The sequence below is a fragment of the Salvelinus sp. IW2-2015 genome, linkage group LG23 (genome assembly GCF_002910315.2).
Source record: "Salvelinus sp. IW2-2015 linkage group LG23, ASM291031v2, whole genome shotgun sequence".
Classification (NCBI taxonomy): domain Eukaryota; kingdom Metazoa; phylum Chordata; class Actinopteri; order Salmoniformes; family Salmonidae; genus Salvelinus; species Salvelinus sp. IW2-2015.
In genome coordinates this window covers 27,481,301-27,502,462 of record NC_036863.1, presented here as the reverse complement: position 1 = coordinate 27,502,462, position 21,162 = coordinate 27,481,301, and the positions used below count along the sequence as shown (strand labels likewise).

The window sequence follows — 21,162 nt, the reverse complement described above, 5'->3', positions numbered from 1 at the left end:
CAGGCCTTCACTCCAACCTACACATTTACCWGGCTTGGGTCCCCCAAACTCTGTCCTGGGGCCCTCCCTGGGTGCATGTTTTGTTTTTTGCCCTATCACTACGCAGCTAATTCAAATAATCAAAGCTTGATGTGTTGGTGATTTGAATCAGCTGTGTAGTGCTCAGGCACAAAACTAAACGTGCACCCAGGGGTGTGCCCCAGGACAGAGTTTGGGAAACAGTGCTAATCAACCATATCCCTGAAGTGAACATGTACACTCCCCCTTGTGGAATTAAAGGGAATAGACTGGTGTAAAGAACATGGTGAACTCCCTTGGTCTTGCATGCACCAATCCAATCCATCTGTGGGAGTGAACAGGTGTACGCTCCTGGAAGAAGGGTAGAGAATCGGTATACAAGCCATGATTTTCATGAATACATCTGACTATTCTAAAAAATGACCTGACACTATATTATGAATCAGTTTGTAGTAAGTAGTTTGTTTAGAAACTGGAGCAGAAATCTGGACATCAGGTAGGTTTCATAAAGGTTMAAATTGGTTCATCAAAGCATTTMAAAAATGTGTTTTGTGCTAAACATGATCCCCATATCTCCCTTAAACTAGCATGCATCATTTAAAACACAATGCTAAAAAAAAAGAAGTATACACAACTGGCCGAAACTGGCAAGAGGCTACGTGTATTTATTAATAGTATGTACAATGTATACCATCATAAAGTTGACATAATATATTGACAAAGTCAAAGTATGAATATTGCCCCTGCTTATTTGAGAGTTGTCTCTTGATAATCCATTTTTTTCTCATCTTATGAATCTCTCATTTTATTGATTTCATTTAGTTTAATTTCATTATTCTCTATTAATTATCCTTAAAGTGTATCTGAGGCACACAGGGAAAACATGAATAAAATAAGCGTAAAAAAAAATAAAAAATTAATACAACAAAAACATCAAAACTATCATATTTACTTATGTGGGTGTACATATCTATAAAAACAGTRACTACATGATAGCATTTTGTTTGAGCCAGGAGAAACTTTAAGAATTGATGATTTATCTTGATTTTCCTTGAACAGTGTCACTGTGGAAAGTCGGTTCTCTATCTCCCTGTCTGTAGTCTCTTGAGTGTTAATGGATTCACTTATTCTCTTGCTTTTCCAGCCCATCACTCTATTCCCTCTACTGTCACTTTTTTCACCCTGTCACAGAGRCACACAAATCTACTGTAGCACAGAAAATCCATTTTAGGGATATTTGGGACTTCTGAGTAAACAAACGAAAAACAGAATTGTCCAATAACTACCTCTCCCCCATTTAGCTCAAGGGATAGTTTCTCTCAGAAATAAACATGTACTGTTATATGTGTGTGTGTGTTTTAGTTTAGCAGATGTGAGGATTTTATTGAATTTGGTCACGTCTTTTACGGTGGTTCCAATGACATATGGTACTCGAGTGTGTGCTGTGTACATATCAGTTGTGGGTAGTGTTGGCATTTGTTTGTAATTCTGGTGGACTCTTCCTGCATACAAYGGGATTGGTAACATGTCAAATTGCAAGTGGCATGTGTGTGTGTGTCTGTGTAAACTCATACCTAATTGGCGTTATATATATATTATGTACAATGTTTCAATGTGTATGTGTACATCTTTACGTACAGTGTGAATACAGTGTGCAAACTATGTGTACCAAAATGTGAGATGTGAATACTTTGTATGATCAATAGTGTGTGTGTGTGTGTGTGTGTTTGTGTGCGTGCACGCATGGCTCAGGTAACTTGTCAGTTCCAGATCTTGAGGAAGCTGTCCCAGGACCCAGTGGCCACCGCCATGCCATCATCAGTCACGCCTAGACAACTCACACGATTGTCATGGCCAGCTAACACTCCTGACACAGAGAGGGACAAACAAATGTCATCAGGTGTCATAGTTAGCCATTTTATCATTACCCCATCTAACAATATCCCTTAGTGGAGAGTTGAATTAAACTTTACTGAGATCAGCTTRTGAATTGAAGTCTAACATTGCAATAMAATCTGAAGATATACCATTGTCTTTTCAGTTATCAGTCATGGGTCTGATGAATAGTCAGAAACAACAATGACAGCCACTCCCTCCTACTCCACTGACCTGCTCGATCTCCCTTCATGGCGTCCCAGATGTTGCAGTTGAAGTCGTCGTAGCCGGCCAGCAGCAGCCGTCCGGATCTGGAGAAGGCCACGGAGGTGATGCCACAGATGATGTTGTCGTGAGAGTACAGGCTGAGCTCCTGGTCAGCGCGCAGGTCAAACAGCCTGCAGGTGGCGTCGTCGGAGCCGGTGGCAAAGGCGCTGCCGTTGGGAAAGAACTGGGAAAGAAAAAGAGAGGGAGGGACAGACATGGTAGATCAGCTGGCCATGCACCTAGCATTAGGTACATKAAACACTAAGCATKAGCTAGTGCAGCTAACATGAAGGACTTTGGGAACAGTGACATGTCTATGGTATCCTGGCTTAATGCCATGACATGAACCAGAAAGCAGGTCACCAGTGGCCCCCAGCTTGTCAGCACACTCACACAGACTGCGTTGATGTCAGACTCATGGCCCGTGAACGTCTGTCGGCACATGCTGTCCCTGATGTCCCACAGCTTAATGGAGGCGTCACAGGCTCCGGACACAAAGGTGCGGAAGTCTGGGGACAGAGACAGGCTCATGACGTCACCACTGTGGCCCGAAAACACTGTGGTCTGCTGGCTGGTCTCGATGTCCCACAGCGCACTGGGGGAGAGAACAGAACAGGGACCCACTGGATTTAACAACTGTTATTAGACCATTTTAAGTGTAAGTTTGGGTTAGCTCATAGCTAGTACCAGTATAGACCAATTTCACACTAAGAAAATATATACAGTACCAGTCAAAAGTTTGGACACACCTACTCATTCAAGGGTTTCTCTTTATTTTTACATTGTATAATAATAGTGGAGACATCAAATCTATGAAATAACACATATGGAATCATGTAGTAACCAAAAAAGTGTTAAACATATCAAAATATATTTATATGATGTCTTCACTATTATTCTACAATGTAGAAAATAGTACAAATAAAGAAAAAACCCGGGAATGAGTAGGTGTGTCCCAACTTTTGACTGGTACTCTATATCTTTTTTGGAACTCAGGTCGGGGTCTCAACTTACTGTTGAGAGTTAGAATAATAGAATACACAAGGTGCAATTGGGACATGTGGTTGTGGCCATGCGCAATTARCCCATGTCAGCAAAACACTTTTAGCTGGCCGCTAGACTAATTTACCAATCTATCTAAACTTGTAGTAAGCATGGTTGAATTACAAACCGTGGTGGGACTAATTGGTCATCAGTTATCATATAAAAACTGCAAACATCTTCCTCTACCCTATGGCAAAATGTGTAGGAATTGCAGGAAATTAACTTTAAATTAAAAAAATAAGTATCTTCGCTGTCACGAGGGGGGACGCTAAAATGTGGGAGGTATAGTATATTTATATTTGCATTCTCCATCAGCCTTGGTAACTAATCCATCAGGACTCACCAGGTAGTGTCTCCTGAGCTTGTGATGATTTGATTGTCATCGATGAAACGGCAACAGGACAGGTAACCTGTAGCACAAATAAAAACATATATTAGAACACTGACTGCAGCATATCAATGCATGTTACTCCTACAGAGACTTAACTACAACAATAYGTATGCTACAGAATGTGACTCATTTGAAGCCACAGGTGAGCTAGCACTGTAACGCAGCTAAGGGACATTCTGTCTCAGGTCGTTATAATTGTGTTGCCCTGTGACTAATTAGCCATGTGAATTAAAGTCATCCTTGTTTGGAACCTGGGGCTCACCGAGGGACAGGGGACAGGCAGGAATACACAACTGAACTGCATACACAACCATATGTAGTGCCACAGGGGAAGTTAAGAGTCAGGGMGGTTCAAATAAAATCACATAACCTAGCKAAGACACTTCCATGGTTTCTCAAAGGAAAATTAACACAAAATCCCTCAAGCTTTTTGTCACATAGGTATTTGTGCAGAAGTGCTTCTTCACCTGTGTGTCCAGGTAATTCCCTGCTGACCCTGACGTTGCCCTCACGGGTCTTCAAGCAGTAGATGGAACAGATGTTGTCCAGACCTCCACAGGCCACGTAGTTACCAGAGGGGGCATAYGCACAGGTCATCACCCAGGAGGAGCGCAGGGGGATAGCATGCATCTGGAGGGGGGGATAAGAGTTGGTCACTGCGTCACAGAATAAAGGCATGGCCATGGAGAAGGACAGTAGCATCACAACTGGGGCCAGGCATGAGTCCTGCTCCAAGTCCAAATCCAGACAGAGCAGAAGTAGCACAATAATAGTCCATTGTGCTTCCCCTATACTGAAATGTGGGGTCTTTTCTGGGTGCCGTTGCATAATGTCATTTACAATGTTTGAATGTCAAAGTGACTCTGGGTGGTTATGATGTAARCAGATTATGAGATGAGTCAAACACACATTCCTAGTAAAGGAAGGTCTTTAGTATGCTCCCATTTAACTTCCAATTCCTGAAGGCAGACAGTGAGGCAACCTAGTCAGGCCTCTTGGGGAGATTGTTGTTGTTATTATTGTTATTTGGGTGCAGCTCTCACCTTGTTAGTGGTGTAGCTGTCCCAGATGATCAGTTTTCCATCTTGAGAGGCGCTGACCAGGAGCCTGCGGAGACAAAGAGGTAGAACCATTGTATTATACCTACTCAAAACAAGCACAGCTTGTACCACCATGAGTGAGAGTGTGAAGAGAGAGGGACAAGCCCCCTAAGGGGTTGGCATAACGTTACACCCACCTAGAGTCTGTGCCCCAGTGCATGGCATAGATCTTAGCCAGGTGGCCACGGAGAGTGCGCCTCGTCCGCATCTGAATCCTCCCCACTGGATCCAGACCTGCTGTTATCTGGTTGACACACAAACACACAGAAAAGTATTGTGAAGACAAGTTCATCACAGGGTTAATGTGGCAATGTAATGTACTGTAGGCTATATTGTATGTCGGTTATAATCATGGTGTCTTTTATGTGGGCWTGTGTGCTACTTACCTGTGTTAGGGTTGAGTCCCCACATGCTTTCCTGGCATCCTAAGAGACAGAGAAACAGAGAGTGGTTAGACAAGCATTAGCACTCTCCCTCAATCTTACCCAGGTCAACCTCCCACCTCTCCATATGGTTCATTAGGCCAACTACCTTTTCCACCAACCCCCTTCTCTCCTAAACCCAATGGTTTTACTGCTTTATTTGAGATCATAAAGCATCAGAGTAGGACTGCTGATCTAGGWTCAGGTCCTTCTGTCCATATCCTGTAATCTCATTCTTTATGATCTACAGTAAAAGGTAAAACTGATCCTAGATCAGCACTCCAAGGCTCTGGGACTTTGTAAATGTGGGCCCAGATCAGTGACATTCTGGCTGCGTTTACTCAGGCACACCAATTCTGATCTTTTGCCCAATTATGGGCAAAAGAGCTGAACTGATTGGTCAAAAGATCAATTAGCAAAAAAAGATCACAATTGGGCTGCCTGTGTAAACGCAGTCTCTCTACAACGCTTGGGTCGTGTTCCGCTGCTCARACGTTGCTGACGCATGCCTGATCTTACTTCGCCTGGATAGGTATTTTATGTGTCAGCTAACGACATCATATGTTATGGTAATCTAGTGCCCGACTGCAGTGCACAGTTGATAAGACACGCAACCATTGGTTGATGCATGCAACGTGTGAGCAGGAGAACGCGGCCATACTCTTATCTGGTTCCTAAGTTGTTCCGCCTCCTGACGCAGCTGCTCCAGCTCGCTCATTTTGGATCCCTGGCCTCGTCGATATCCTCTGTCACTCAAACAGTCACCTGGTGGGAACAAAGGATGGAAAACAGGATGAGAAGTGAAACTTAAAACCGTCCAAGAGAAGAAACGTCAAAATAGAATGATGGACAGTGCCTGCGTCAGAACAAACCAATCATCCCGCTTGTAATGTAATATGTGCTATGTTTGGTCATGACATAGCATGCGTATCAGGTTKAATAATTTGATTGCAGTGTTATCATGGTGAGTAATTGACTCAAACTACATCAGAGGTCTTGTGGTCCTCTGCTGGTCTCAACCTGATCAATGGGTGTGATCTGATCATAATCATTTTGGCATATTTCACCCGGAGGATAGTTGTTTTACACCATCACAAACATGGCTGCAGAGCGGCAGCTAGATTGAGTAAATTGGGTATATAAACTGTAAAATAATACTTAATTCAGTATTTTAAGCGCATGGTTTACCAACATAGCACATGTAAAATATGGAAAGCTTGTAATCTGTATGTTTATGGTTGTACAGCCTTGTCTGGTTTAACAGTGGAGAATAATCTCTAATCTGGTATAATCTGAGAAAGCGCTTCATCATTTAATGGGCTCTCTTTGATATCCACAAATGACTTAACGCACAGAAACAAGATTAGGATTACTGCATGCAGCATTTATTATTTATTACAGACACATTGAACAAAATGTGTGTGTTTGTTGTGTTCTTAAAGCAGTTTTGAATCTCTATTTAGCATAGCTATCATTCAAGGAATTTGGCAGTGGAATATTTCCATAATTACCATGTTATTGCCTGTTTCTTACTATATTTTTACAACGACTTGTTAATGATTCAACATTCCAACGATTATGGTCGATTCTGGTAGACACAAAATGTCAATTTGTTCAATCTGCCGTATCAAAACTAATGTTTCTCTCTTTAACAGCCTCACGTACTAGTGATCTATGTTGTTCACACATTGCATTTACAAAATGAAGGCATACTGTGCTCTGAAAACTATTTTACAGCAGGATCTGGATCACCTAGTGAAATATCCTCTTGAAAATGGCTGATACTAGCATTATAACATACTACATTTCCAAATTACTACATTTTTCCCCGTTAGACACGCGTTTCCAAAACTCGGTCCTGGGGACCCCAAGGGGTGCACGTTCTGGTTGTTATCCTAGCACTACACAGCGTCACAGGATCGCGTTTGGGAAAAACTGCAMTAGACCAGCAGTTGAAGTCGGAAGTTTACATACACCTTAACCAAATACATTTAAACTCAGTTTTTCACAATTCCTGACATTTAATACTAGTAAAAATTCCCTGTCTTAGGTCAGTTAGAATCACCACTTTATTTTAAGAATGTGAAATGTCAGAATAATAGTAGAGAATKATTTATTTCACCTTTTATTTCTTTCATCCCATTCCCAGTGGGTCAGAAGTTTACATACACTCAATTAGTATCTGGTAGCATTGCCTTCAAATTCTTGAACTTGGGTCAACGTTTCAGGTAGCCTTCCACAAGCTTCCCACTATTGGGTAAATTTTGGCCCATTCCTCCTGACAGAGCTGGTGTAGCGTAATCAGGTTTGTAGGCCTCCTTGCTCGCACATGCTTTATCAGTTATGCCCACAATTTCTATGGATTGAGTCAGGCTTTGTGATGGCCACTCCAATACCGGACTTTGTTGTCCTTAAGCCATTTTGCCACAACTTTAAAGTATGCTTGGGTCATTGTCCATTTGAAGACCCCATTTGTGACCTAGCTTTAACTTCTTGACTGATGTCTTGAGATGTTGATTCAAACTATCCACATAATTTCCCTCCTCATTGCCACAGATTTTTGAAGTGCACCGTCTCTCCTGCAGCAAAGCACCCCCACAACATGATGCTGCACCCCCGTGCTACAAAAGTGGGATGGTGTTCTTCGGCTTTTGTAAGCCTCCCACCCTTTTTCCTCCAAACATCGGTCATTATGGCCAAACAGTTCTATTTTTGTTTCATAAGACCAGAGGAACATTTCTCTAAAAAGTACCAATCGGCCTTGGTCTGAGCGGCCTTTCAGTTATTCGATATAGTCTCGTTTACTGTGGATAAAGCATTACTTTTGTATCTGTTGTCCCAGCCATCTTCACAAGTCCTTTGCCTTTGTTCTGGGATTGATTTACACTTTTCGCACCAAAGTACATTAATCTCTAGAAAACAGAATGCGTCTCTTTCGCTGAGCGGTATGACGGCTGCGTGGCCCCATGGTGTTTATACTTGGCATACTATGTTTATCAGATGACGTGGTACCTTCAGCATTTGGAAATTGCTCCCAAGGATGAAACCAGATTGTGGAGGTCTTACCATTTCTTCGGAGTCTTGGCTGATTTCTTTTTATTTTCACATGATGTAACAAAGAGGCACTGAGTTTGAAGGTAGCCTTGAAATACATCCACAGGTACACCTCCAATTGACTCAAATTATGTCAAGTTAGCTATCAGAAAGCTTCTTAGCCCATACATTGTTTTCTGGATCCCAAGCTGTTGAAAGCACAGTCAACTTAGTGATGTAACTTCTGACCCACGGAATTTGATACAGTATTATAAGTGAAAATATCTGCGTAAACAATGGTTGAAAAAAAATTACTTGCTTCATGCACATAAAGTAATGTTACCCGACTAGCCAAACTATAGTGGGTAACCAAGATATTTGTTGAGTGTTGAAAGACGAGTCTTAAGACTCCAGCCCTAATGTATGAAAACTTCCGACTTCAACTGTATATTTGTTACCATCACATTGTTACCATTTACTGTCATATGTAATATGTGGTCTAGTCAAGCTCATCCTAATATAACTCTGCTTTACACGTCTTTTCATTTCAATACGTCCATACTCTCTACAGTACCCACACCATTATATACATATACGAGTACCATCAAAGTTACTCATTCAATTCTTTTAAAATATTTCTACATTGTTAGAATAATAGTGAAGACATCAAAACTATGAAATAACACATATGGACTCATGTTAAACCAAAACTGTTAAACAAATCAAAATATATTTAGATTTTAGATCCGTCAAAATAGCCCACCTTTGCCTTAACATCTTTGCACCTCTGGCATTCTCTCAAACCACCTTCCGAAGGAATGGTTGCCAACAGTCTTGAGGTTGCCACCAAAATGCTGAACTTGTTGTGCTTTTCTTCACTCTTGCGATCCAATTTCATCTCAAAACCATCTCAATTGGTTGGAGTCGGGTGATTGATGGAGCCAGGTTATCTGATGCCGCACTCCATCCTCTTCTTCTTGGTCAAATAGCCCTTACACAGCCTGGAGGTGTGTTTTGGGTCATTGTCCTGTTGAAAACAAATGATAGTCCCACTAAGCACAAACCAGATGGGATGGCATATTGCTGCAGAATGCTGTGGTAGCCATGCTGGTTAAGTGTGCCTTGAATTCAAAATAAATCACACACAGTGTCACCAGCAAAGCACCCCCACACCATCTCCTCCATGCTTCACGGTAGGAACTACACGTGGAGATCATCCGTTCACCTGACTCATCAGACCAAAAGGACAGATTTCCACCGGTCTAATGTCCATTGCTCGTGTTTCTTGGCACAAGCAAGTCTCTTCTTCTTATTGGTGTCATTTAGTAGTGGTTTCTTTGCAGCAATTAGACCATGAAGGCCTGATTCACGCAGTCTCCTCTGAACAGTTGATGTTGAGATGTCTGTTACTTGAACTCTGAAGCATTTATTTGGGCTGCATTTTCTAGTTAACTCTAATGAACTTTTTCCTATGCAGGAGAGTCCGAGTCAGGGTCTTCCTTTCCTGTGGCGGTCCTCATGAGAGCCAGTTTCATTATTGGGCTTGATGGTTTTTGCGACTGCAATTGAAGAAACTTTAAAAGTTCTTGACATTTTCCGGATTGACTGACCTTCATGTCTTAAAGTAATGATGGACTGTCGTTTCTCATTGCTTATTTGAGCTGTTCTTGCCATAATATGGACTTGGTCTTTTACCAAATAGGGCTATCTTCTGTATGCCACCTCTACCTTGTCACAACAAAACTGATTGGCTCAAATTCATTAAGAGGGAAATAAATTCCACAAAGTAACTTTTAAAAAGGCACACCTGTTAATTGAAATCCATTCCAGGTGACTACCTCATGAAGCTGGTTGAGAGAATGCCAAGAGTGTACAAAGCTGTCATCATGGCATATGGAATCTCAAATATAAAATATATTTTAATTTGTTTAACACTTTTTTGGTTACTACATGGTTCCATGTGTGTTATTTCATAGTTTTGATGTCTTCACTATTATTATACAATGTAAAAAATAGTAAAAAATAAAGAAAAACCCTTGAATGATTAGGTGTCCAAAATGTTGACTGGTGCTGTATATATACACTATATATACAAAAGTATGTGTTGTATGTGTTGACCCCCTTCAAATTAGCCACACCCGTTACTGACAGGTGTATACAATCAAGCACACAGCCATGCAATCTCCATAGACAAACATTGGCAGTAGAATGGCCTTACTGAAGAGCTCAGTGACTTTCAACGTGGCACCATCATAGCATTCCAMCTTTCCTACAAATCAGTTCGGCACATTTCTACCCTGCTAGAGCTGCCCCGGTCAACTGTAAGTGCTGTTATTGTGAAGTGGAAATGTCTAGGAGCAACAATGGCTCAGSYGCAAAGTGGTAGGCCACACAAGCTCACAGAACCGTCAAGTGCTGAAGYGTGTAAAAATCATCTGTCCTCRGTTGCAACACTCACTACCGAGTTCCAAACTGCCTCTAGAAGCAACGTCAGCACAAGAGCTGTCAGCAGGGAGCTTCATGAAATGGGKTTCCATGGCTGAGCAGCCGCACACAAGCCTAATTTCATCCATGCGCAATGTCAAGCGTTGGCTGGAGTGGTGTAAAGCTCGCCGCCATTGGACTCTGGAGCAGTGGAAATGCGTTCTCTGGAGTGATGAATCACGCTTCACCATCTGGCAGTCCGACAGACTAATCTGGGTTTGGCAGATGACAGGAGAATGCTACCTGCCCRAATGCATAGTGACAACTGTAAAGTTTGGTGGAGGAGAAAAGGGAAAGGRTGCATTCAACTGAAATGTGTCTTCCACATTTGACCCAACCCCTCTGATTCAGAGAGGTGCTGCCTTAATCGCCATCCATGTCTTCGGCGCCCGGGGATAATGGTCTGGGGCTGTTATTATGGTTTGGCCTGGGCCCCTTAGTTCCAGTGAAGGGAAATCTTAACACTACAGCATACAATGTCATTCTAGACGATTCTATGCTTTCAACTTTGTGGCAACAGTTTGGGAAAAGCMCGTTCATGTTTCAGCATGACAATGCCCCTGTGCACAAAGCGAAGTCCATACGGAAATGGTTTGTCGAGATCGGTGTGAAAGAACTTGACTGGGCTGTACAGAACCCTGACCTAAACCCCATTGAACGTATTTGGGATGAATTGGAACGCCGACTCTGAGCCAGGCCTAATCGCCCAACATCAATGGCCGACCTCACTAATGCTCTTGTGGCTGAATGGAAGCAAGTCGCCACAGCAATGTTCCAACATCTACTGGAAAGCCTTCCCAGAAGAGTGGAGGCTGTTTTAGCAGCAAAGGGGGGAGCAAATGCCCATGATTTTGGAACGAGATGTTCGACAAGCAGGTGTCCACATACATTTGGTCATGTAGCGTATTAATATTCTAGACTCCAACATTGCTTGTTCTGATATTTCTTAATTTCTTTATTTTTGGGATTTGTGTGTATTGTTTTGTTAGGTATAATGCACTGTTGGAAATAAATACATAAGCATTTCGCTACACCTGCAAAATAAAGCCCACGCGACCAATACAATTTGATTTTCACAGTTGAATGTGACTGACAATAATATGGTAGGCCTATTTGWATTATATTTTGTGTGCAGCACTACTTTAAATTCACCAAAACAGTATTTGCTGTACCATGCACTTCCATATCAACATGCTTAGCACTATAGGTGTGTTTTTGATCACATGCACAAGGAATTAGAAATTGGACCCAGGGGTAATAAGTAATCCTCCCATCTACATCCAACCCAGAGAGAGAGAGCGAGAGCGAGAGCGAGAGAGGTTTCACATTCAAATTCTATCCCAAATTGGGCACTAGTATTTACATGAGTTGGTGGGCCTATTCAAATCCGTTAGACACCGATGAAATACCTCTGACCATTCTACTCTGTTTTGCACATTAGATTTGCATCACTGTCAATACCATACCTCTGTCGGTGGCGGTGCAACGGTACTTGGAAAACACAGATATTAAAAAAGAAAATGCTTCACAGACAGCGTAGACTGCATGTATCAGGTAGTATCACAAGTAGACTGTAGACTGCATGTATCAGGTAGTATCACAGGTAGTGTTCACATTTTGCATATATTCCTCTAATCCCAGTGCGTCAAAGTTAGTTAGCATTACCTAACACTCACATCACATGTTCCATGTTTGTTATTAAAGGCTTCCAACTTCACATGCACAAACAACCAGAAACATCCACATCATCACCATCTACTRGGCTAGGGAGACGAGCAATTAGCTGGGTCATTGTTCCCTGGGGGAACCTCCAACCAGATGGATCACACAGCACTAATGGAAGGCGACAGGAGGAAATTAGTGGGTCCCAGTCTCCTGGCACAGCTGCTCATTTAGCCAATAAAGCACTAAAGGGGGTGGTGGTGGTGCATCATCACCAGAGACCAGGGTGGGAGAGGAGAGGAGTGGGCATCATGAAAAGTGATGAGACGCAATCGCCCATTGACATCATCAAATTTCTTGGACTTTGTTATCACAATGCAATTCACCTCATCAGGTAGTAACCAAACCAATCCCATGTTGTCTGGACACAAATTCCTGTTCCTAACCCTTCCGCAAGAAAATCACTGTATGAGAGGATTTCTGGTAGAATTTAAGTGTTTGTCCACTGTTAAAATCATTTAGAAAGCTGTATAAAAGGACACAAAACACAGAGCACGGCTGKATGAAATGTTCCTTATTGAATACAACTGGTTGTGGACCTCTACTCAGGTGTGGGGGGATACAGGGGTGCACAGGTTGTTCTTGATACTGTAGACTGAAGGCATAATTTACATAAATAAGTGTTGTAGGCCTATTGCAGATGTACAACAATTGTAAAATACACAGCAGACAAGATATTAAAGTGCCCCATCTAGGCCAGGATGTGTTCCACACAGTTCCTCTAATGAATTCTCTGGGAATGGAATGCTATATTTTAACGCTCACTTTAATCTGTATATGTAATAATTGTTAAAATGGTGCTGCTGTAGCCAATCTTATTCCAATCCACATGTGCGCAGGGCCCTGKACGCCCATCACAAAGAGACAGATTGTTACAGAAGGCCTGATGATGGAACACTGCTGAATAGTGATGATGATATATTGTACCGAACAACCCACGTGTCCAGTGCTTAGAATATGTGGGCTAAAATGTAACCATAATAGCTCTTTAAGCCTTTTCTCAAAGACAAGAGATAACCAATGATAATTGACCTAAACTATGGGTCAAAGACATGCTTCTGATTTAGAAGAATTATGCAAAATGACAATGTGGCCACACCCCTTATGTTCATGCACAGTAAATGATAGGCCTACTGGTCTATTCGGTTGATATTTCACAGAGAACCACGACTGGTAAACTCATATTAAGCACATTATATTAGCGTTATTGGATTGATGTTCGGTATAATTTTCTAGAATTCTAAACMAATTCCTTGCATTGAATGTGAAATCCATTTTAAGGTCAGATAGCAGCATAGACACTGTAACACAGCCCTCCCTGATCAACAAATAGGTTGCCTACATCGGCCTTGCGGCGCAACTCAGACGGCTACTCCCTCACTGCAAGCAACAGTAGCCTAGGCTACCCACAAATGTATAGAGCTACTTGACATATGTAGCAGTTACTTGATGAATTTAAGGCCATAATTCGATTATTACAGCAGTGAGCCATGGGCATTCACGGTTAATGGCACTGACACCCTGGCAACCCTGGCATTTTTCCAAGCCGCTAAATATGCAAACGCTTAAGGGGTTGTCTATTAATATAGGTTATCGTAATAATGTACAGCAAGTTATGCTATATGCAGATATAAAACAATTTGTACAGTGGGCATGTTTGTCCATATGTATATATTTACCAAAAAATACAGATGAAAAACAATTTCATCGAAATGATGAGCATAGTCATGAATAGGCCCATCATCATCCAGCCATCTTACATCCAAGACAATTCTGACAGCATTTTATAATGGATGGCTACCTGTTAGTTAATGCTTCCGATGAGGTTGCTGGTCTTTCTCGAAATAATATCTGGATGCAATGTTTCAAAAAGGCTGGGGGTGTTTATTGKCCCCTTTTTTCTTTAGAAAACGAAATAGGGACAAAAATATGTAGATATTTTCAATATCCTCTCTGCTCCTTTTCTTCTAGATTCTTGCTCAGAGTATCTCCAATGTAGGCTGTACAAATAAATATTAAAGATCGAAGTACAGAGACACCATATCTCCGTTTGATTGGACCTCTTGAAAAGATGAGATCTGCTGTTGTGTTCCCGTTTCCTCTTCAGAATGGTTTGCCTTTCTACGCCCGAGACCTTCATAAACTCGAAAACATCTTTGTTGGAGCGAGTTGAACACAATTGCCGTCTGTCCACGCATCAAAGAAAATGCACTGAACCTTATGAAATTAATAAATGGGTTTTCTATRCTCCGCTTTTCTCTTGATTGTATTTTTCGTGATCCTCGCTTCCTTCCTCCCTTGCTAGTTCGCGGATCTCTTCCTCCTCCCTCTCTCCTCTCACTCCCTCGCTTCGTAATGACCGCCGCCTCCTCGTCAAAAATGAATTATTAAATAAATTGCAAAACACAGGCTTAAGCTCTTGAGAGAAAAATATAAATACAATTTAAAAAGGGCTATCTTGCCGGAGGTACAGGAAACCCACCCATCGGTACACAAATAAATAAATAAAATAATAGCATGCAATAATATATATTCACATGAGGTGTTATTTTATTTTTATCTCTAAATTGCAGAATTCTAATACATCTCACACAATAACGTAGTTTCAGATTAAATCTGCGYTTGCTAACGTTAGATCTCATAAACACGATTCAACCACACCCATTTCGGGCTGTACCATTTTAGAACCCCCCTCTGGTGTCTTACTGGATACGGGTGGGAGGACTGTCAGAAGGTCCTCGGTCTACTGCAGATTTAGATCATCACAGGGTCGCGTTTGTCTACTCTATGATAACCCTTTCGCGTCGTAGTTATTGACTAATCAGACTATCCCTCGGTGCAGTGTGCGCTTATAGCGTTAACTACTTCCACTAGCCTACAGGAAAATGACTGCCCACCCACCAAGAACCAAATAACTGTTGAAGTTGCTCCAATGGGCCTCAACTCATCACTCAGTATAGCAGATTTCTTACTTCTTCCCCTTCACTTTTTGATTAAACTACTTGTGTAATTAATACCTCAGAGTAACCTAATTACTCTGGAGATGTAACTAAGGGTTCCTTTAATTATTTTTATAATTAGCAGATGTGTGTCTGTGAGAGAGAAAGTGCAAGGCCATAAGCTGGTGAGAGCTGCTGGGGTTTTATCAAGCCATGGTTTTATATTCATGATAGGGAGTAATCCGCTCATTTCGAAATCATCTGTCTGTCACATTTTTTTTTAAACTTTTGCTTTATTTACTGTCATTGACTGTGTGAACATTACAGTGCGATAGAGAGGTCAGAGGCCTGTGTGTACACACACACCACACAAATACACACAATACAGAATACACACGTCATTTGCATAATAATTATATTCTTATAGGCTATATAATGCATTTTTAAACTGTCATTGAACTGTATACACTTTAGAGTATGATAGAGAGACAAGAGGCGTGCAACATGCACACACCACACAACACACACCACACACACACCACACACACACACACACACACACAACACCACACACACACACACCACACACCCCAAACAAACACATTAGCTAATCATGTATACTCCTCTATGTAAGCATTGTAAACAGGAGTTAAATAAAACAAGCAGCTGTTCTAAACTGCATATAAGGCCTGATAATATTTCTAAGGTTTACTGGGAGTAACCATTGTTCAATTGGACCAAACAACCAATAATCTTATTTATAAATAATGGAACCCTAGGTAGGGGGAACCTATGCCTTCGATCAGGTCAAAATGCTGTTTCTTCAAAGAAGACAACAACAAAAAAAAGATTGGATTTCTGGAGAGGAGCATTTTAATCAACAAAAAATAACAAAAAAGCTCATCATTTCGTATATAATATGCTTTCCCACTAAAAAAAATTTTTTGGAGGTTTACCCAGAAACCCACTGTGGACTGGTTTTTGGTTATTGGTGGTCAGGACCTGCATAGTCTTGTGAAGTGAATGATCACAACACATCTAAAAGGAATGCATATTTGCTTTATTTGACACTTTGTTGTCATGCATTCCAAAAATCATTGGAAAGCTGAAAGCGTTGCTTTGAAGCTTCAAACATAATAACAAGTAGAACTACCTTCTTTGTCTGGGTTCGGCAGTGCACTCAGTTTCAGACAAAGGAGTAGCTTGGACATCAAGTTAGTGAAACAGCAAGGCAGCAATATTAGAGGCAGGGACGAGCCTCCTCCCCTACACAAAGTAAGGCAATGGTACATCCCACCTGCCCTGTCCCTCTGCAGGCCCCATAAGGGACTGTAGTAAATGAGGATAGGTTGCCTAGCAACAGCAAGGGCTTGAGCAAAGAGATGGACACAAGGAGCCATATATCCACAGATTGAAAAGACGCATGCATGCACATATTATACGTGCCACTAAAAATGTCTTACTTCAACTACTCAGAAGCATACATCGTCAGATTTTTTAGTTCCAATAGGGGTTCCCCTTAATCAGAGCAAAATCCACACATAGCCCTTTTCTGCAGTCAAATTACCTTTAGTGTCCTCATGGGTGGAATGTCATTAATATTTTTCATAATTTCATAATGAATAAACATTTATTTATTTTTAATGCTAGAAATCCAGTGTTTCTATGTCAAACAGTTTTGTTACATTTCAGTCTTCTGTGTTGTATATACAGTGTAATATTGGCATGCAAACTCAAAATTGAATATATTTCAACTCTGCAGTGCATTCGGAAAGTATTCAGACCCCTTGACTTTTTCCACATTTTGGTACGTTACAGCCTTATTCTAAAATGGATGAAATATTTTTTCCCCTCATCAATCKACACCCCTCTGCCCCATAATGACAAAGCAAAAACAGGTTTTTTATTAAAAAGAAAAAACACAAATACCTTAATTACATAAGTATTCRAACCCTTTGCTATGAGACTCGAAATTAACCTCAGGTGCATCCTGTTTCCATTGATCATCCTTGAGATGTTTCTACAACTTGATTGGAGTCCATCTGTGGTAAATTCAATTGATTGGACATGATTTGGAAAGGCACACACCTATCCCACAGGTAGGTCCCACAGTTGACAGTGCATGTCAGAGCAAAAACCAAGTCATGAGGTCAAAGATATTGTCCGTAGAGCTCTGAGACAGGATTGTGTCGAGGCACAGATCTGKGGAACGGTACCAAAACATTTCTGCAGCATTGAAGGTCCCCAAGAACACAGTGGTCTCCATCAATCTTAAATGGAAGAAGTTAGGAACCACCAGGACTCTTCCTAGAGCTGGCAGCCCGGCCAAACTGAGCAATCAGGGAAGAAGGGTCTTGGTCAAGGAGGGGACAAAGAACCTGCTGGTCACTCTGACAGWGCTCCAGAGTTTCTCTGTGGAGATGGGAGAACCTTCCAATCAGGTCTTTATGGTAGAGTGGCCAAACGGAAGCCACTCCTCAGTAAAAGGCACACGACAGTGCTCTTGGAATTTGCCAAAAGGCACCTAAAGGACTCTCAGACCATGAGAAACAAGATTCTCTGGTCTGTAGAAACCAACATTTAACTCTTTGGCCTGAATGCCAAGCGTCATGTTTGGAGGAAACCTGGCACCATCCCTACGGTGAAGCATGGTGGTTGCAGCATCATGCTGTGGGGATGTTTTTCAGTGGCAGGGACTGGGAGACTAGTAAGGATTGAGGGAAAAATGAATGGAGCAAAGTACAGAGAGAAAATGAAAACCTTCTCCAGAGAGCTCAAGACCTCAGACTGGGGCGAAGGTTCACCTTCCAACAGGACAACGACCCTAAGCACACAGCCATGACAACGCAGGAGTGGCTTTGGGACAAGTCCCTAAATGTCTTTGATTGGCCCCACCAGAGCCTGGAGAGACCTGAAATAATCTCTGGAGAGACCTGAAAATAGCTGTGCAGCGAGGCTCCCCATCCAACCTGACACAGCTTGATAGAATCTCCAGAGAAGAATGGGAGAAACTCCCCAAATGCAGGTGTGCCAAGCTTGTAGCATCATACCCAAGAAGACTCGAGGCTGTAATCGGTGCCAARGGTGATTCAACAAAGTACTGAGTAAAGGGTCTGAATACTTATGTAAATGTGACATTTACGTTTTTTTATKTTTAATAGATTTGCAAAAATGTTGAAAAAACTGTTTTTGCTTTGTCATTATGGGGTATTGTGTGTAGATTGATGAGAAAGAAAAAACTATTTAATCAGTTTTAGAATAAGGCTGTAATGTAACAAAATGGGGCAAAAGTCAAGGGGTCTGAATACTTTTCGAATGCACTGTATATGGTACAGGTGTCATCTTTTATTTTARGCCCATAACCACGTGTGTGAGGTGTATACTTTTGTTTCAAAGTAGATTTGTTTGAGGCTACCAGGAAACACTCTGTGTTACCCTGATTTAGCCCACAACAGTAAATATGCTTTACGTAAAAAGGCATGGTTAGCTGGAGTAAATTCCAAAACTGGGTGACTGCTCTTATCTTTTGACCATAAAGCTTTTCCTGATTAAACCTTTAGATAAACACAATTGCGCATTTTGCGCTCTATTTTTGCATGCAAGAAATGTCCAAAGTCCAAGAGGCTGATTTGATGTTCAATTCTTTGCTTAAACAGTGGGTGGCAGTGGAACATTTAACAAAACATAGAGACCACAATTGTCCTAAAATATAATGTATTCCCATTTTAAGAGAATGTCACCTACTAGTCCCTGGAGCCGTTGTTGGGTCACATCAATAGGAAGCTTTGTTCCCAAGGACACTGAATGCAAGAGTATGATAGGAATGGCCAGTGCCATGTATTTAGAAAGTCGGGCCAACTTTTAGAATTTTGAATATTGTTCTAGTTCTAGACATTCAGTTTAATATCATTGATTAAATATTCCTCATGTGATGTTAATGGGGAGTTAACATGGCTTCCATACAGTGTTGAAGTGTCATGTGTTGGATTCGGGCTAAACTTTGAACATTGATATATTAAAGACATGAAAGATCAGACGCATAGTATATAAAGGAGAGATCTGTAGAAAGACAGAGTGGCTGTGGAATGTACTGGGTGGACGGGAGAAAGTCACGGGAGTGTGATAGGTGATACGAGAGGACATCTGTGGATTAGGCAAAGGAGGGGTTGAGGTCAGGAGGTCAGGTCARAKCCCCTGAAGGGAGAAATAATGGTTATATTATCATGTTACCCTCTTCCTGTGGAACCATAAGATGTAAGGATTGGAGAGAAGGAGGAGTGTCTAAACTGGAGTATATATACTTGTGATGATGGGAACATGTCTTTGTCTGAATTACAGCTGTAACGACCCTTTGGRAAGAATTAAACTTGGTTAAGCTTTTCTAGTGTCTGTGAGTTATTTACTCTGAAAAATAAGAACCTAACACATGTAAATGTATCATATTGCAGAAACTGCATTGGCCCAGCTTTCTAAATACATGGCTCTGGGAATGGCTAATTGCAGAACAAATGAACAGACTCATTATTGGCCTTTCGCACCTGGAGGGATTAAAAAACATGATATGACAGTGTCATAGTCCATCAAATAATGTCTCTATGTGATATTCGAGGAGCTAGCTAGTTATGTTAGGTGCATTTGGGCTTTTTTGAAAAGATATAGAGAATCCCACCTATCATCCTAGACCCGTAACATCTGACCTTCTGTCAGTACTAGACCTATACTATACTTTCCCCTATTTTAGCTGTCTCTCTATGCTGTTATGTAAGTAATGCTGGTTAAAATGACTGTATGGTCATTGCACGACATGGGGTCTGTCTGCCCTCTGCTAGAACTACAAAGCCCACAAAGCTCCTCCTCCACTGTACCTCGTTTGACTCCATAACTAAGCGACACACAAAAGTTGTTGCATGGTAAGGCGTGCCAAATACATCTCATTATTGTAATAATTATTTGAATATTCGATAAGGGTTGTTGACCTCAACCGCTTGTATTCAATGGAGAGAGTTGCTATGTTACTAGCCTCATTTCATAATATGCATAGCCATCTCGAGACAACTGTTATAAAGTGTTTTTTTCTCAAAGTTGCCCGGGATGACACGTGTCCTATTTATATCAGTACACTCTTAACAATAAAAAAATTAGGACATTTCTATTTGATCAAATAAATCTCACGTAGAAAATAGGGCTCCCGAGTGGTGCAGCGGTCTAAGGCACTGTATCTCAGTGCTAGAGGTGTCACTACCGACCCTGGTTCGACTCCAGGCTGTATCACAACCGGTCGTGATTGGGAGTCTCATAGTGCAGCGCACAATTGTCCGGGTTAGGGTTTGATCGGTGTAGGCCATCATTGTAAATAAGAATTTGTTCTTAACTGACTTGCCTAGTTAAATAAAKGTTAAATAAAAAATGAATCCATAMATTTTTTTGTTGACCAAATTCGACACTCATTGACCTCCATACAAAAACTCCTTGCTTGGAGGGAGAAACAACGAAAAACCGCCACCTGCTGGAGGGAGAGAGATCTTCCACCGAGTTGGGCGTCTCTCTTCCACTTTATCTCTGGGTGAGCAGGCAAACAAGAAGTCCAAGAAACAGGATATAATCACAGATACAACAATGAGCCAGATATTTCACCGGATGAAATATGTGAAACATCTGGTTGGCATTTCAACTACCTACCAAATATGGTGATGAGAGGAAGCCCAGTGGCAAGCAGTGGGAGAAGATGTGGCGAAATGGGATTTTGGCGGACATTCTGCAAATTAATTGATGAAACATTTGATCTACACACAGTTTTCTGTATCTAAAATTWGAATCTGTAAGGTAGACTTTACCCTTTGTTTGTAAAAATGGCATTGTTTAGAAGG

General features: G+C 41.4%; 1 protein-coding gene across 1 annotated transcript; it reads right to left on the bottom strand.

The window, feature by feature from the left end:
* Positions 1 to 663: 663 nt before the first annotated feature.
* Positions 664 to 15,010, bottom strand: gnb2 (guanine nucleotide binding protein (G protein), beta polypeptide 2). Its single transcript, XM_023967945.2, has 10 exons — positions 14,158 to 15,010; positions 5,779 to 5,882; positions 5,082 to 5,120; positions 4,833 to 4,939; positions 4,639 to 4,702; positions 4,063 to 4,225; positions 3,548 to 3,614; positions 2,554 to 2,755; positions 2,128 to 2,344; positions 664 to 1,885 (listed from the first exon to the last, which is right to left on the bottom strand). The coding sequence occupies exons 2-10, from the start codon at positions 5,833 to 5,835 to the stop codon at positions 1,779 to 1,781; spliced, it is 1,023 nt and encodes a 340-aa protein (XP_023823713.1). The 5' UTR covers positions 5,836 to 5,882; positions 14,158 to 15,010; the 3' UTR covers positions 664 to 1,778.
* Between the last annotated feature and the right edge of the window lie 6,152 nt (positions 15,011 to 21,162).